Genomic DNA, 14550 nt, shown 5'->3' with positions numbered 1-14550 from the left:
ACAGCTGTCCCTGTGCTTTCCCCTTGTTTTCATCTGCTGTCACACACACAGGGCTCCCTTAATACTGCACCCTGCCTGTCACACACACACACACACACACACACACACACACACACGGCTCCCTCAATACTGCACCCTGCCTGTCACACACACACACACACACACACACACACACACACGGCTCCCTCAATATTGCACCCTGCCTGTCACACACACACACCACACACACACACACACACACACACACACACACACACACACACACACGGCTCCCTCAATATTGCACCCTGCCTGTCACACACACACACACACACACACACACACACACACACACGGCTCCCTCAATATTGCACCCTGCCTGTCACACACACACACACACACACACACACACACACACACACAGGGCTCCCTCAGTACTGCACACGGACCAGGTGTGCTTGTGTTTGTGTGTGTGTGTGCCGAGGGAGTTATGCACTACACCCTGTGCCACACACACACACACACACACACACACACACACACACACGGCTCCCTCAATACTGCACCCTGCCTGTCACACACACACACACACACACACACACACACACACACACTGCCGAGGAGTTATGACCTGGACGGACCACACACACACACACACACACACACACACACACACGGCTCCCTCAATACTGCACCCTGCCTGTCACACACACACACACACACACACACACACACCCGAGGGAGTACGCTCCCTCAATACGGACACCCTGTGTGTGTGTGTGTGCCGAGGGAGTATACTGCACCTGCCTGTCACACACACACACACACACACACACACACACACGGCTCCCTCAGTACTGCACCCTGCCAATAGCACACACACACACACATTGATCATTAGGTGACCCTCAATACTGCACCCTGCCTGTCACACACACACACACACACACACACACCACACAGCCGAGGTCCCTCATGACTGCATAGTTATCGATAGCTATCAAGTTTAATTAGTAATCCACTGTCATTAGGTGACAGTAAATTGGTCAGTCCTGTAGTTTCCCTGTTTAACAGCCCTCTGCTACTCCACTAAGTTTTTCTCTCTCCTCCTTTCTTGCCTATGACCATGATAGTCTATCAGGAAACTCTCTGTCTCCTCCACCCCCCCCCCCCCCCCCCCCCCCCCCCCACGTTCGTCCCCCCCTCCTCTTCTTCCCCACCCCTCCTCTGTCAACAAGTATGCCGCTCTCCCAGACTCCCGGGTCCCAGTGCTGTCTAACACACAGACACACACTTAAATAGTTGTGTTGGTGTAATTGTTTGTTCTCTATCTTTCTTTCCTCAGGTTGTAATAAACTGCCCGATCATTAAGGGGCTCAAGTACAATCAGGCCACTCCCAATTTCCACCAGTGGCGGGACGCGCGGCAGGTCTGGGGGCTGAACTTCAGCAGCAAGGATGAGGCGGTCGTGTTTGCTAACGGCATGAACCAGGCTCTGGAGATCCTGAACGCAGGGGAGAGCGGTGAGACAGGGGGCCTGGGGGGGCAGGGGACATGAACCAGGCTCTGGAGACACTTCATGTGGGGGACAGTGGGAGGGGGTTGGAAGGACACTATCAAACCCATCAGAACTGTATTTACTGAATCCTTTAACCTGGACAGTACTGTGGTTGGAAATCGTCTGTGTTTGTAACACTCCGATCCTTCCTTTCTCTACAGGAACGCTTCCCTCCCCCCGCATTCAGAATGGACCAACCCCAGAGGAGCTGGAGCAGCAGAGAAGGTACCAAGTCAGGGAGTTTGAGGGGAGAGGGGTTTGAATGGTTACACTGTGTCTCTTTTCAGTGTTATAAAGAGCACTGTGTGTCTCTGTATTACAACACTCCACTATATTGGAGCCACCCAACATCAGAATTGAATCTGACTAAAACACAGATGAAAACCTGATATCGACACTCTTTAATCTGTTCACGTAGAACCTGTTGTGGTTGAAATGTTTCAAATGCTTTGTCGTTGACACTCTGAGTGCCAGATCTGCACTCTCAGTGATTCTAAGTGCAGCTGCTGCTCCTTGTTTCCAGTGGGAATGTGTATAAAGTGCAATGTGGGGAAGCGTATAAAGCTGTCAGGAGTCCTGTTGCTGTCTGAAAGCGGAGAGCCTCTATGCCAGCTGTGACAGAGCCACACCTCCTGTCTGTGTCCTGCGGAGCGCTCCTTCGCTCCAGCCCCTGGGGGAGAATGAGGATTTCATTCCTAGCACAATGATCTGTCGGAGTCTCCCGAGTGCGCACTTGTGTTTCCAGCAAGTGGAGTTAGACTGCGACAGACTACCAGTTGACAACCACTGTGAAGACAAGGATCCCAGCATTACATGTGTGGTCTGGACAGTGCTGTCTCTCTGTGTGTGTGTATTGATGTGTTGGCTGTGGTCTGGGCAGTGCTGTCTCTGTGTCTCTGTCCCGCTGTGTGTCATCACTGCAAAGCCTGGCAAATACCCCGTCCTCCGGACCTCGCTCACAGGACAGTCACACAGAGAAGGACCAAAAAAATACCAAGACAAGCTGCAGGAGGGCTGAAGCGTCACGCAGTGACAGACACGGGGGGTGTGAAAATGAGTGTGATGTTTCAACTTGAACACAGCGATGGCGACAGACACACTGAATCAGGCGTGCTTTTCCTTTTGAGTGTGTCTGAGGGTTTAAATAGGCATTGACACTGAAGGGTTAAACATTTGGTCTTCTGGTTCTTAGCTGGAGAATGCGAGTGTCTTTCAGTCCAGTCTTTTCAACCTTTAATACAAATGGCAGCAATGTGGCTGTGCTACAAGGATCTGTCTAAGGAAGGAAAGGTGCATATATATAAGTCCTTTGTTTGTCAGCTGGTAGACAGTAGTGCTGTGTGGTGTAATATCCCTGCTCTTCCCAGTGCTTGTGTTTCTGTGTGTCTCTTTGCATTTGTGTCCCCTTTCATCGACACCTCCTTCTCTATTTAGTAACTCATCTTTTTCTCTTCTTAGGCAGCAGTTGTTGGAGCAGCAGCAGCGTCAGGAGCAGCTTGAGCGAGAGCAGAGAGAGCAGCTGGAGAGGGAGAGGAGGGCCTCCAGTGCAGGTGAGAGAGAGAGAGAATGGGCTGCAGAGCAGAGAGCAGCTGGGGAGGGAAGAGGGGCTCCAGAGCAGAGAGAGCAGCTAGAGAGGGAGAGGAGGGCCTCCAGTGCAGGTGAGAGAGAGAGAGAATGGGCTGCAGAGCAGAGAGCAGCTGGGGAGGGAGGAGGGGCTCCAGAGCAGAGAGAGCAGCTGATGAGGAGGGGCTCCAGAGCAGAGAGCAGCTGATGAGGAGGGGCTCCAGAGCAGAGAGCAGCTGATGAGGAGGGGCTCCAGAGCAGAGAGCAGCTGATGAGGAGGGGCTCCAGAGCAGTGGGAGAAGCTGGAGAGGAGGGGCTTCGGAGCAGAGAGAGCAGCTGGAGAGGAGGGGCTCCAGAGCAGATGGAGCCGCTGCAGAGGGGCTGTCTGTCACACTTCGGTTTTTGCAGTTCTAGCTTCCTGCCGTAGACAGGCGAAGCCCAGGCTAGATCAGCCAAAGAGTCTTGTGGACTTGTAGCTCCATCTAGTGCACAGCTGTGGTGTGTTTCCAGCTTTACAACAGAGGGTTGATCAGGTGTTCTCCGGATCTTCTCAGTGTAACTCTGCACAGCAAGTCAAAGGGCTGCGTTTCAGATTCAGTAATGTGCCTGACACAGCTGCATCTTACAGGGGAGATCAGGAAGAGAAAATGACATGGCAAGACAGCAGCTTTGAATGAGATCAAGGGTTAACAAAGCTAAGAAATATATAAGAAGTAATGGTTTTAAAGAAAACCTGAGAGCTGGTGAAAGCGTTCAGTTTGTAAATGTAGGACAAAGCTACCAGTGTTTCACAGCAGCACTGCTCCTAGCTCCTGAGAGCACTGCTGTTAATTAGAAATCTTTTAATCAGCCAGGGCAGTGTTAATTAGCGAGGCCTCCTCTCTAGAGTCACCACTCTCCCGTGTCTCCTGCTGTGTCTAACTGGGTTTCTCTCAGGAACCCATTCCATCACAGCCCGAAGCACATCACTGATCGTAAAGAAAGAGAGGGGAGCGGTATTGTATTAAGAGGGGGCTCAGCACTGGACAGTGCTGCAGGGGTCACGTGACACATCGCATGGCTCTCATTTGCAGGAGACCGGTGCTAATAGTGACCAGCCAGTGTAACTGTGTGTCTCTCTCTCTCTCTCTCTTCTAGCTGTTCCTGTGGCCCCCCCCGGGGGGGAGGACGGGGTCCCCCTGGAGGGGGAGGACCCCCTGGGGGGGGAGGGGGCCCGGGTGGAGGAGGAGGACCCCCCCCAGCCTCAGGAGGCCCGCCTCCGCCTCCTGCCCCGCCCCTCCCCCCTGGAGGAGGCCCGCCTCCTTCGTCTGGGGGAGGAGCCACCGGCCTGGCCGCTGCCCTCGCAGGAGCCAAGCTGCGCAAAATGGCGAAGGTAGGAGCTAGAGCCAGAACATCGAGACGGGGGAGTGTGTAGAGGAGACAGGGGAGTCTCTACAGTGTGCTGGGAGGTCTTCATTGACTTATCCTGGATTGGGTTCAATGTGACTGGGTTGCAGGGGCTCTGATTGTTCTCAGTGTGTTCTGTGCCTCTGACCAGCAGCAGAGTGAAATCAATCAAACCTGACTCTTTCCTATTGTTCCACCCCACCCCACCCAATCCCAGCTCAGCTGGCCAGAGTCCACTCCTAAACTGAGAGCGGTGAAAAGTGTTAGTAACAAGGTGTCCCAATGAAGTACCAGTCAGGCACTCTAGAAGGGGAGGCGTTTAGTAGTCTGTTGTGCCCTGAAAACCCAGCTGTTAGAGTTGAGGGATGGGGGGCAGTGATACTGGTGCTGTATGAATTCTGTTAAAGAAACGTCCTTTTAAAGGCAGGGGCAGTGAAAATGTTCATATAATTTAGTAAGAGGTAAGAGGTTGGGTTTTAAGGGTGGTCAGCGCTCCCTTCAAGAGGGGAGGGGGGCAGTGAAGATAATGCCAAGAGGTTGCTTACCACCCCTTAGGGATTTCATAGGGTTAATGAAATGAAAGCTCTGAGGTTGAATTCTGTGTGCGAGTTTGGGGAGGGTTCTTGCTGTGTATGAAGATGACACTGACCCCAGGTGACCCTTGTCTCTCCCAGGAGGAAAGTCCCGCCTCCAAGGCTGAAGGCAGTCGCAGCGCCACTCTGCCAGCAGGAGGCAGCGGTGGGGGAGGGGGTGGCGGGGGGCTGATGGGTGAGATGAGCGCCATCCTGGCCAGGAGGTAACGCAGACATTGCACTGATGGTTAAACTGGGAATGTGCCGAATGCAAACTGTGTAGGAAATATTTTAAAATAAGAATTTTCAGCTGTGCAATAGAAAATGGCAGCCTTTAAGCTATATTAATATTCAAACAAAATAGCGTCACCAATAATTGTTCATTACAATAGTCAAAGGCATCGACCCAGCTCAGATTACCGTGAAAATGAAACATTGTAACCTGGAATGCGTTGCTTGTGTAGCCTGTATTAAACACTTAGAGCTTTGCTTGTTTTTAAATGAAGTTGTTCTGAGCCCTGTAGCGCATCTGTGTAGAGTGGGGTTAGGCTGCCACCTTGTGGTGAAAACGTGTACTAACAGGAACAGGACAGAGCTGTGGAGTGAGAAAAGCATGCTGGAGATTCCTGCTGTTGTGACTGTCTGTCTGTCTGTCTGTCTGTCTGTCAGGAGGAAAGCCACTGACAAAGGAGAGAAGGTGGTTCCCAAGAAAGAGGAGGAATCTGCAAATGTGAGTGCCACTGAAATACTGTACACTGCTACGCCGTTCACCACACTATGAGGTATCTTACCACACCAGAAGAGACTCCAGATTGAAACACTTGTCACTGAGTTTTTTATTCTTTCAGTAAATGGTTCCACTGTACATTACAGCACTGACACCAGGGGCTCATTCGAGCTGACCCCAGATCACCCGATCCCAGGTCCGGTTGATCTGTCAGACGAGAATTCCAGTTTGTAATCTAAGTGTATGAAAACAACAGCTTGGTACAAAAGCTCTTTCCGGTTCCATGAGTTGAATGACAGAGCTGTTCTGTGATCTTGTATTTAGGATCTGAAGATTGTTAAAACAAGCAGATGCAAAGGTGGGCATGCAGCTCCCGACTCCAGCAATGAGACACCTTACCATCCCAAACTATACAATACTACCATGCTATAGAGTACAATACAATGCTATACCATCATGCTATACCATGTATTGCTGTAAAGTAGGCATACAGACGGGCATGCTGTGTTCTGAGCTGGCTCTTCAGAGTGACCGTGCTTTTCTTCTCTTCTCCTGTCATCTTTTTTTCCAGGACGATTCGGATTCTCCCAGTTCTAAACCCCTCAGTAGCACAGGTAAGGGGAGAGGGGAAAGAGGGAGGAGGAGGTAGGGGTGGAGAGAGGGAGAAGGGGGAGGAGGGAGGGAGGTATTGCTGAGAAACACTAACACCAGAGTGAAGGATGGAAATTAAGACTGAACTTCACTGAAATTCTCTGTCTCTCTCTCTCGCTCGCTCTCAGATTCAGTGAGGAGACCCTGGGAGAAAGCAGCCACAATGCCCAGGTAACACATCTCTGTTTCACACTGAACCAACCCCCCACAACAGCAGGGTGTATTAAGTATAATTATTGAGTTCTTCGCTTAAAGAAAAGTTTCACAGAATCGGGACTTGCAACGTCATTTTTTTTCAGTCTCTCTCCACTCTGCGTGTGTCTGCACGTGGTCTGTTTATTTAATATCATAGTTAATGACATATCAGAAATCAAGCAGTCACAGCGAAGTATTTGACAGTTTGAGCAGCTTTGCTTTGCTTCACCGTCCTCTCCCCCAGACTGCAGGAGATGACCTCTCTATACATCGAGACACACGCTGCGGATTCACCTGCAGTGCTGGGATGTAGAAAGCTGCTCATTCTGTGGGGGCTTGCTCCTGAGGGTATCAGGGGAGTTAATGTCCCAGTAAGGCAGCTGATATTTCATGAACCATTCCAGCTGCAACTTCATACCTTCAGCGTTGGGGAAACAGGCAAAATCTACTGGTACCATCACCTCTGACCCAAGGTGGCTGTCATATTGGGGTCACGTGAGAATTTGAGATAGTGTCTTCATACTCTTCAAAGCACAGGAGAAATAAACCTTTTCTTCTCCTGTTTGGTCTGATTGAGATTAACTTGGTACAGGCATTCTTTTAACACAGGTTATTGAACATATGAGAATCTGGCAGGGGGTATTTCTTTTTCCCTGTGATTGATTTATTGCCGTGTTTTGTGTGTCAAACTGTGTGTCAAAGTGTAGAGTACAAGGAGCTTGTGTACTGCTCTGGTGAGACTGTGCTTGGAGTACTGTGTTCAGTTCTGCTCACCACAACACCAAAAGGACATTGTGGCTGAAAGAACTGAACCTATTTATCTGGAACAAAGAAGAATCGAGAAGACATGATTAGAAGTCTTTAAAATTTTAAAAGGAGTTGACACATAGTTAACCCTAGCCAGTACTTTAAGTGCAGTAAGACACGGTTGGAAATGAAGTGAAGATTGACTTGGACAGAGGGACGGAGACACTTCTTCACATAGTGGTGAGGGGATGGAATGGGCTGCCTAGTCATGTTGTTGAAGGAGACTCTTCACACAGAGAGTGGTGAGGGGATGGAATGGGCTGCCTAGTCATGTTGTTGAAGGAGACTCTTCTTCACACAGAGAGTGGGGAGGGGATGGAATGGGCTGCCTAGTCATGTTGTTGAAGGAGACTCTTCTTCACACAGAGAGTGGGGAGGGGATGGAATGGGCTGCCTAGTCATGTTGTTGAAGGAGACTCTTCTTCACACAGAGAGTGGTGAGGGGATGGAATGGGCTGCCTAGTCATGTTGTTGAAGGAGACTGTTCTTCACACAGAGTGGTGAGGGGATGGAATGGGTTGCCTAGTCATGTTGTTGAAGGAGACTCTTCTTCACACAGAGAGTGGTGAGGGGATGGAATGGGCTGCCTAGTCATGTTGTTGAAGGAGACTCTTCTTCACACAGAGAGTGGTGAGGGGATGGAATGGGTTGCCTAGTCATGTTGTTGAAGGAGACTCTTCTTCACACAGAGAGTGGTGAGGGGATGGAATGGGCTGCCTAGTCATGTTGTTGAAGGAGACTCTTCTTCACACAGAGTGGTGAGGGGATGGAATGGGCTGCCTAGTCATGTTGTTGAAGGAGACTCTTCTTCACACAGAGAGTGGTGAGGGGATGGAATGGGCTGCCTAGTCATGTTGTTGAAGGAGACTCTTCTTCACACAGAGAGTGGTGAGGGGATGGAATGGGCTGCCTAGTCATGTTGTTGAAGGAGACTCTTCTTCACAGAGAGTGGTGAGGGGAGTGTGTGTGGAATGGGTTCATGTGGAGCTCTGTCTGTGTGTCTGTCTCCTCAGTGTGTGTGTGTGTGTGGTTTGTGTCTCTGTGTCGCTCTCTCTCTCTCTCTCTCTCTCTGTGAGTGTATAATCTCTCTCTGATGGTATGTGTAGTCTGTCTGTGTGTGGTTTGTCTTTTTCTCCTCTGTGTGTGTGTCTGTGTCTTGCTCTTGCTCTCTCTCCTCAGTGAGTGTATAGTCTCCTCTGATGGTGTGTGTAGTCTGTCTTTCACTAGTCTGTGTGTGTGTGGCCTGTCATGCTCTCTCCTCTGTGGTGTGTGTAGTCTGTCTGTTTCTTTCTCTCCTTGGTGTGTGTGTGTATGTAGTCTGTCTGCCTGTGTCTCTCTTTCTCTGTCATGTGTGTATGTAGTCTGTCTCTCTCTCACTCCTCAGTGTGTTTGTTCTTCCTTAGGAATAACTCTGTGCCGAAGAGCCTGGACTCCCTGAACTCCCCCCAGTCTGCCTTTCCCCTCTCCAGGTACTCTGAAACCCCCGCGCCCTGCCCTCCTGCGGCAAAGCCAAGAGCATCCAGCCGAGCTCTGGGTGTCTGTCTCTGTCTGTCTTTGTGCTGCTATGGGTGTGTGGGTCACTGTGGTGCTCTGTCAGTTTTCCATGGACTTGTTGCTATGGGTTGCTAGGGTGATCTGTACATTGCCATGGCATTGTTGCTGCTATGGGTATTGCGTTGCTATGGGTGTCATTGTTGCCGTCTTTCTGTTGCTAGGGTGTTGGACTAATCCTGTTTCTTTTAGGGAGTTGAAGTAACCATAGTGCTGTTGCTAGGGTGTTGGTGTCACCGTGTCGCTGTTGCCATAGCGCTGTTGCTAGAGTGTTCATGTTACTGTGCACAAGGTACAGAGAAAGGAGATGCTGTGCGGGAGACATTGTGGATCAACAGCCAGTCAGACCTTCCTTCATATCCCCCACTGTCATTCATTCCCTCCCTCCCTCCCTCCTCACACCTCCACACTGATCCAGAGTGGCTCCCCGCAGTGTCCTCTCCTCTCTCTCTCTCTCTTTCTCTCTGAGCTGTGCAGGGCTGCTGCTGCGGCACTGGGTCTCCATCAGTCTGTTATTGGAATGAAATCTAACCATTCTCTCCTCTGTCCCTCTCTCCCCTTCTCTGTCTCTCACTGCCCCTTCTTTCTTTCTCTCTTCCCTTCCCAGAGTGAAGTCAGTGACCACCAGCAGTAACAGCACAGAGGGGCCAAGTCCTGATGATTCGGATCTGGACAGAATGAAGCAGGTACAGCGCAGGGCACAGTGTATCTCACAGGTACAGCGCAGTGTATCTCACAGGTACAGCGCAGTGTATCTCACAGGTACAGCGCAGTGTATCTTACAGTGTATTTCACAGGTACAGGGCACAGTATCTCAGGTACAGCTCAGTGATTCTCACAGGTACAGCGCAGGGCAAAGTGTATCTCACAGGTACAGCGCAGTGTATCTCACAGTGTATTTCACAGGTACAGGGCACAGTATCTCAGGTACAGCTCAGTGATTCTCACAGGTACAGCGCAGGGCACAGTGTATTTCACAGGTACAGCGCAGTGTATCTCAGTGTATCTTGCTGATACAGCACAGTTATCTCACAGGTACAGCGCAGTGTATCTCACAGGTACAGCGCAGTGTATCTCACAGGTACAGCGCAGGGCACAGTGTATTTCACAGGTACAGCGCAGGGCACAGTGTATTTCACAGGTACAGCGCAGTGTATCTCAGTGTATCTCGCTGATACAGCGCAGTGTATCTCACAGGTACAGAGCAGTGTATCTCACAGGTACAGCGCAGTGTATCTCACAGTGTATCTCACAGGTACAGGGCACAGTATCTCAGGTACAGCTCAGTGATTCTCACAGGTACAGCGCAGTGTATCTCACAGTGTATCTCACAGGTACAGGGCACAGTATCTCAGGTACAGCTCAGTGTATCTCACAGGTACAGCGCAGTGTATCTCACAGGTACAGCGCAGTGTATCTCACAGGTACAGTGCAGTGTATCTCACAGGTACAGGGCACAGTATCTCAGGTACAGCTCAGTGATTCTCACAGGTACAGCGCAGTGTATGTCACAGGTACAGCGCAGGGCATACACACACCTGGAGAACTGCTTAGGAACTCTCTGAAACTTGGTATGGACATTCCTGATAGTATGAGAATATGGGGGTGTTCAGAGGAGCCTGGCTGTACCCACCTGTATCGCACATTGTGCACTAAGGTGATCAAATATATATAAAATTACACACATGCTGCCTTCAGCTCTGAACACCCAACAGCAGCCCTGTGCAGCTGCCCTGTGATAACGCCTGTCTGTGTGTCTGTCTGTGCAGGAGATCCTGGAGGAAGTGAAGAAAGAATTGCAGAAAGTGAAAGAGGAGATTATTGAAGGTACAGCTCTCTCGCTACTCTCTCTCTACTGTCTGTTTCTACTCTCGCTCGCTCTCTCGCTATTCTGTCTTTCTCTCCCCCTCTCTCTCTATCTCCCCTCTTGCTCTCTCTTTATCTCTAACTCCCTGCTCTCTCTGTGCTTCACATACTTTCCATCTAATTAAGTCCTTACTGGCAGGACAAGTATTGCCAATGTTAATTTAGTTATTGTACAGAAATATATATAACAGCGTAACAGTGCAAGTCTCCCTGTGTCCTGCAGCTTTCATTGAGGAGCTGAAAAAGAAGGGCTCCTCCTAAGGGAGAGAGAGGGAGAGACGCCAAACTGAAGACCCACACCACAGGATGAGCGACCACTGAGATTCTCTCTCCTCTCTCTCTCTCTCTCTTTCTCTCTCTCTCTCTCTACCAAGAGCCTTCCTCAGCCAAACACGCTTGAAAAATGAAACCAATCAAAATAGTACAATCTGTAACCTGCTTTAAACTGGAGCTCAGAGCCGCTGCCAAACAAACTCACACACTCACCCCTGCTGTCTCCTGGGTTTGCCAGCAGGTAGATCGATTCATCAGAATACAATAAGAAACTTCAGGGACCAAAATGTGGTGAGACCTCACTGAACTAGCCAGCTCTCGCCTGGCATTCCACTTATGAAAGATGGTTCAGGAGGCTTTGGAAACGGGTTTTACTCGTGTTTCTTTTGTATTGTTGTTTTTTACGTAGTTTAGCAAAAGCTGTTTTTTTTAATAAAAGCTTTCTTTTCGTCTGAAAACGGACGGGCCGAAGCATTCCTCTGCCTGCCTGTCTCCTGTCTCTCCTGAGAGAGCTGACGAGACTTCCAGATCCCTCTGATTAGCGCAGCAGCATTTTCAGTCCTCCAGATGTTTCAAAGTCAGTGCTAGAGATGGAAAGTAGGATGCAGCACTTCATCGGTAGTGTTGCGTTTGAAAGATTTGCAAATACAAATTGGCCATGTTTACAACGACTTCTGATCCCCTGTCTCCTCACCTCAAGATTAAACCAGTAGACAGGACTCTGGGTTGTACCAGGGACTGGCCAGAAAATTAGAAACACTCGCCATACCACTGTCAACAGGGTGCAGGCAGCGAGTCACCATCCTGGGAATCAGGGAAATGATAAAAGAATCCCTTTTCAAGTGTTGTTTTAGCCTTTCCTGATTTAATAGAAGCCTTTGTTTCCTTCGTAACCAATATTTGCTCATTTTGAATTAGCTGGGAAACAATAAATAAATAAATAAACAAACCCAGTGGACTGAAACCAGGCACACCCACAGAATGATGTCAGACAAGAAAGACCAATCTCGTACTGCGCAGCTGAGATGAGGCAGGATCCAGTCTCTTGCGCCACAGTGTGGAGGGAGGGGGGATGAGGTGCCTGGAAGTCAAAGGGAAAGGATTTTTTTTTTTTTTTTTTTTTTTTTTTGAACTGCTAAATTTTTATTTCAGTTATTCATATGAGAGGATAGTGAGTTAGCCTGCTGCCTGTCTGCATGACCTAGCCCTCCAGCTTGGAACAGAGAGAGTTGAAATGCAGGAATCTGAAGCCAGTGAATCAGTCTGTTGAGCTTCTCGAAGTTCTGTCCATAAGCAAGCAAAGCCGACCCCCCTGTCACCTGTCCAGCTTGATTTCTACCTGCACCAAACACCACACTGCTGTACACAGGGGGGTGGGCCCTGCTGACAGTGGTTCTGAGAGTCCAATCTCTTTGTTTTGTATTTTAATATATAAAGAAAAAAAAAAAAAACATTTTGGCTGTTGGCCACTTTTCTGCTACTGCTTTTCAAGAATGAAATATGATATAAATATGTGTTTTGTTTTTGGGGGAAGAATACTAAACGACCTACTGTGTGTTTTTTCTATTTTATTTGAGATTATGGTGAATGGTATTGGGGTGGAATGTTTTATTTTTTAATGAGAATTGTGTTTTTTTGGTTGTTTATTTTTTCTATTAGAGTAGAGATTTAGCATTTTTACACTGAAATATGTTTGTCAGAGCAAAGAAAGCACCCAGATACACTGGAATTTGTTGATGCCTTTGTAGCCAAATACAGCTGCTTCCTGTACTCAACACAGCCCGGCTCCACTTTATTATTAATTGTCATTATTTGTTTATTTAGCAGACGCCTTTATCCAAGGCGACTTGAGAGGCTAGGGTGTGTGAACTGTGCATCAGCTGCAGAGTCTCTTACAACAACGTCTCACCCCAAAGACGCAGCACAAGGAGGTGAAGTGACTTGCTCAGGGTCACACAAACCATTTTCTTAAACAGCTGGACCATACAGCCTCTAAAAGGGTTTCACAGACTCTGATCAGTACTGATTTTCCGTTCTAAAAGTTCACTGCGGTATTTGCCCTGCTTTTCCCATGGGTGTTAGTCAGTTCCTGGAGTGTTGCCTTATTTGCTTACAGCAGGTAAGCAATGTAAAGCACAGAGAGGTTTGGTAAAACTAAATGCATAGCATAATCATGGGGAAACTGCTGTGGTGGACTTTTTGTATGGGTTTAATCGAGGGAACACATCCCCCATTCCAGTGTGAGTGTCATGCCACTTCAACAGCAGCCATGCAGCCTTTATTGCCTGACCAGTTTGTTTCCATTCCCCTGGGTAGTTTCAGTTACAGGTGCACAAACAGCTGTCCCCCAGCAGGGTGTGTGTGTGTGTGTGTGTGTGTGTGTGTGTGTGTGTGTGTGTGTGTGTGTGTGTGTGACAGGATTGTTATACTGCAGTCCATCAGCAATGCAGTCCGGTGTGCTCCATCTCTACAGTGCACTTCACTCAGTAATTGCCACCAGCATGGCTTTAACCCTTTGACTGCCAGGCAGAGCAAAAACGTCTCTTGCAGGGTTCTAGTAAAATCTTTATGGGAGTGTTCTGCAAACACACAACATGAAACTGACCCTCTAGTGTGAGAATGCGCTACAGTGATCAACCTAGATTCAAACACGATGTCTGTCACTCCCTGATCTCTTACACACACAATGAAAGGCAAAGTAGAAAGATGATTTCTGTGGGTGATACTGAGTGTTTTAGGTGTGCCAGAATAGAGCTGCACAAACCCATTATTCTATTATACAGATTAAGCTCTCCACAGGTGAGGGTCACTCGTGGAGAAACAGCTGCTTGGGCCTGTGTGAATCACTGTTCTCCAGTGTAAGAAAAGCAGTAAAATCACAACCTCAAGCAGCTGTTTCTTCACTTGTTTCATTTGGAGTAGAAAATTAGCCCGATCAACACCAGCGACCCTCGCCTGTGGATAATCCAGCACTGGCTTCATGCAGCACTAAGACCGAGGCAGTGTCTACTGGGAAGAGATCCTCGGGTTGTTCTGGAGGTGGTATGGTAACAAAGCCTTCATGTTTCACAATATGTTCAGGACCTCTCCTCATAGCCACATCAGGAGATTTAGGAAGTCCAGTCAAAGACACTGAAAAGGCTCAGCGAATAATATGATTTGTTAAATAATGAAATGGGTAGAGGTGCAACCAAATCACAATGGACAGGGTCTGTACTTCAGTACTGTACTGTGGTACTACATCAGAGCCTACATACTGTACAATGTGCACTGCATACTGTACAATGCAAACTACATGATATACAATGCAAAGTGAATGCTGTACAACTACGTGCTGGGAAATGGTAAGTCCATGTCAGGGACATGTCCTGATAAAGCGACCGGAACGTGAATATGGAGCCAGAAATAAATATTCCAGACAT

General features: G+C 48.8%; 1 protein-coding gene across 1 annotated transcript in view; it reads left to right on the top strand.

Annotated features, from left to right (window-relative positions):
- LOC121304860 (vasodilator-stimulated phosphoprotein-like) overlaps positions 1–12903 on the top strand; it is a 35341-nt gene extending 22438 nt beyond the window's left edge. The window contains exons 3-15 of the mRNA XM_041236271.1: positions 1325–1502; positions 1699–1762; positions 2996–3087; positions 3611–3755; positions 4238–4472; positions 5161–5282; positions 5728–5788; positions 6357–6399; positions 6565–6607; positions 8842–8907; positions 9597–9675; positions 10759–10816; positions 11079–12903. Of these exons, the coding sequence (XP_041092205.1) occupies positions 1325–1502; positions 1699–1762; positions 2996–3087; positions 3611–3755; positions 4238–4472; positions 5161–5282; positions 5728–5788; positions 6357–6399; positions 6565–6607; positions 8842–8907; positions 9597–9675; positions 10759–10816; positions 11079–11116 (1224 nt within the window). The 3' untranslated portion in view covers positions 11117–12903. The remainder of the gene's footprint in view (positions 1–1324; positions 1503–1698; positions 1763–2995; positions 3088–3610; positions 3756–4237; positions 4473–5160; positions 5283–5727; positions 5789–6356; positions 6400–6564; positions 6608–8841; positions 8908–9596; positions 9676–10758; positions 10817–11078) is intronic.
- The last annotated feature ends 1647 nt before the right edge of the window (positions 12904–14550 follow it).

The sequence above is a fragment of the Polyodon spathula genome, chromosome 40 (assembly GCF_017654505.1).
Source record: "Polyodon spathula isolate WHYD16114869_AA chromosome 40, ASM1765450v1, whole genome shotgun sequence".
Classification (NCBI taxonomy): domain Eukaryota; kingdom Metazoa; phylum Chordata; class Actinopteri; order Acipenseriformes; family Polyodontidae; genus Polyodon; species Polyodon spathula.
Note: the sequence above shows the minus strand (reverse complement) of the source record. Positions and strands in the feature narration are given on the sequence as shown.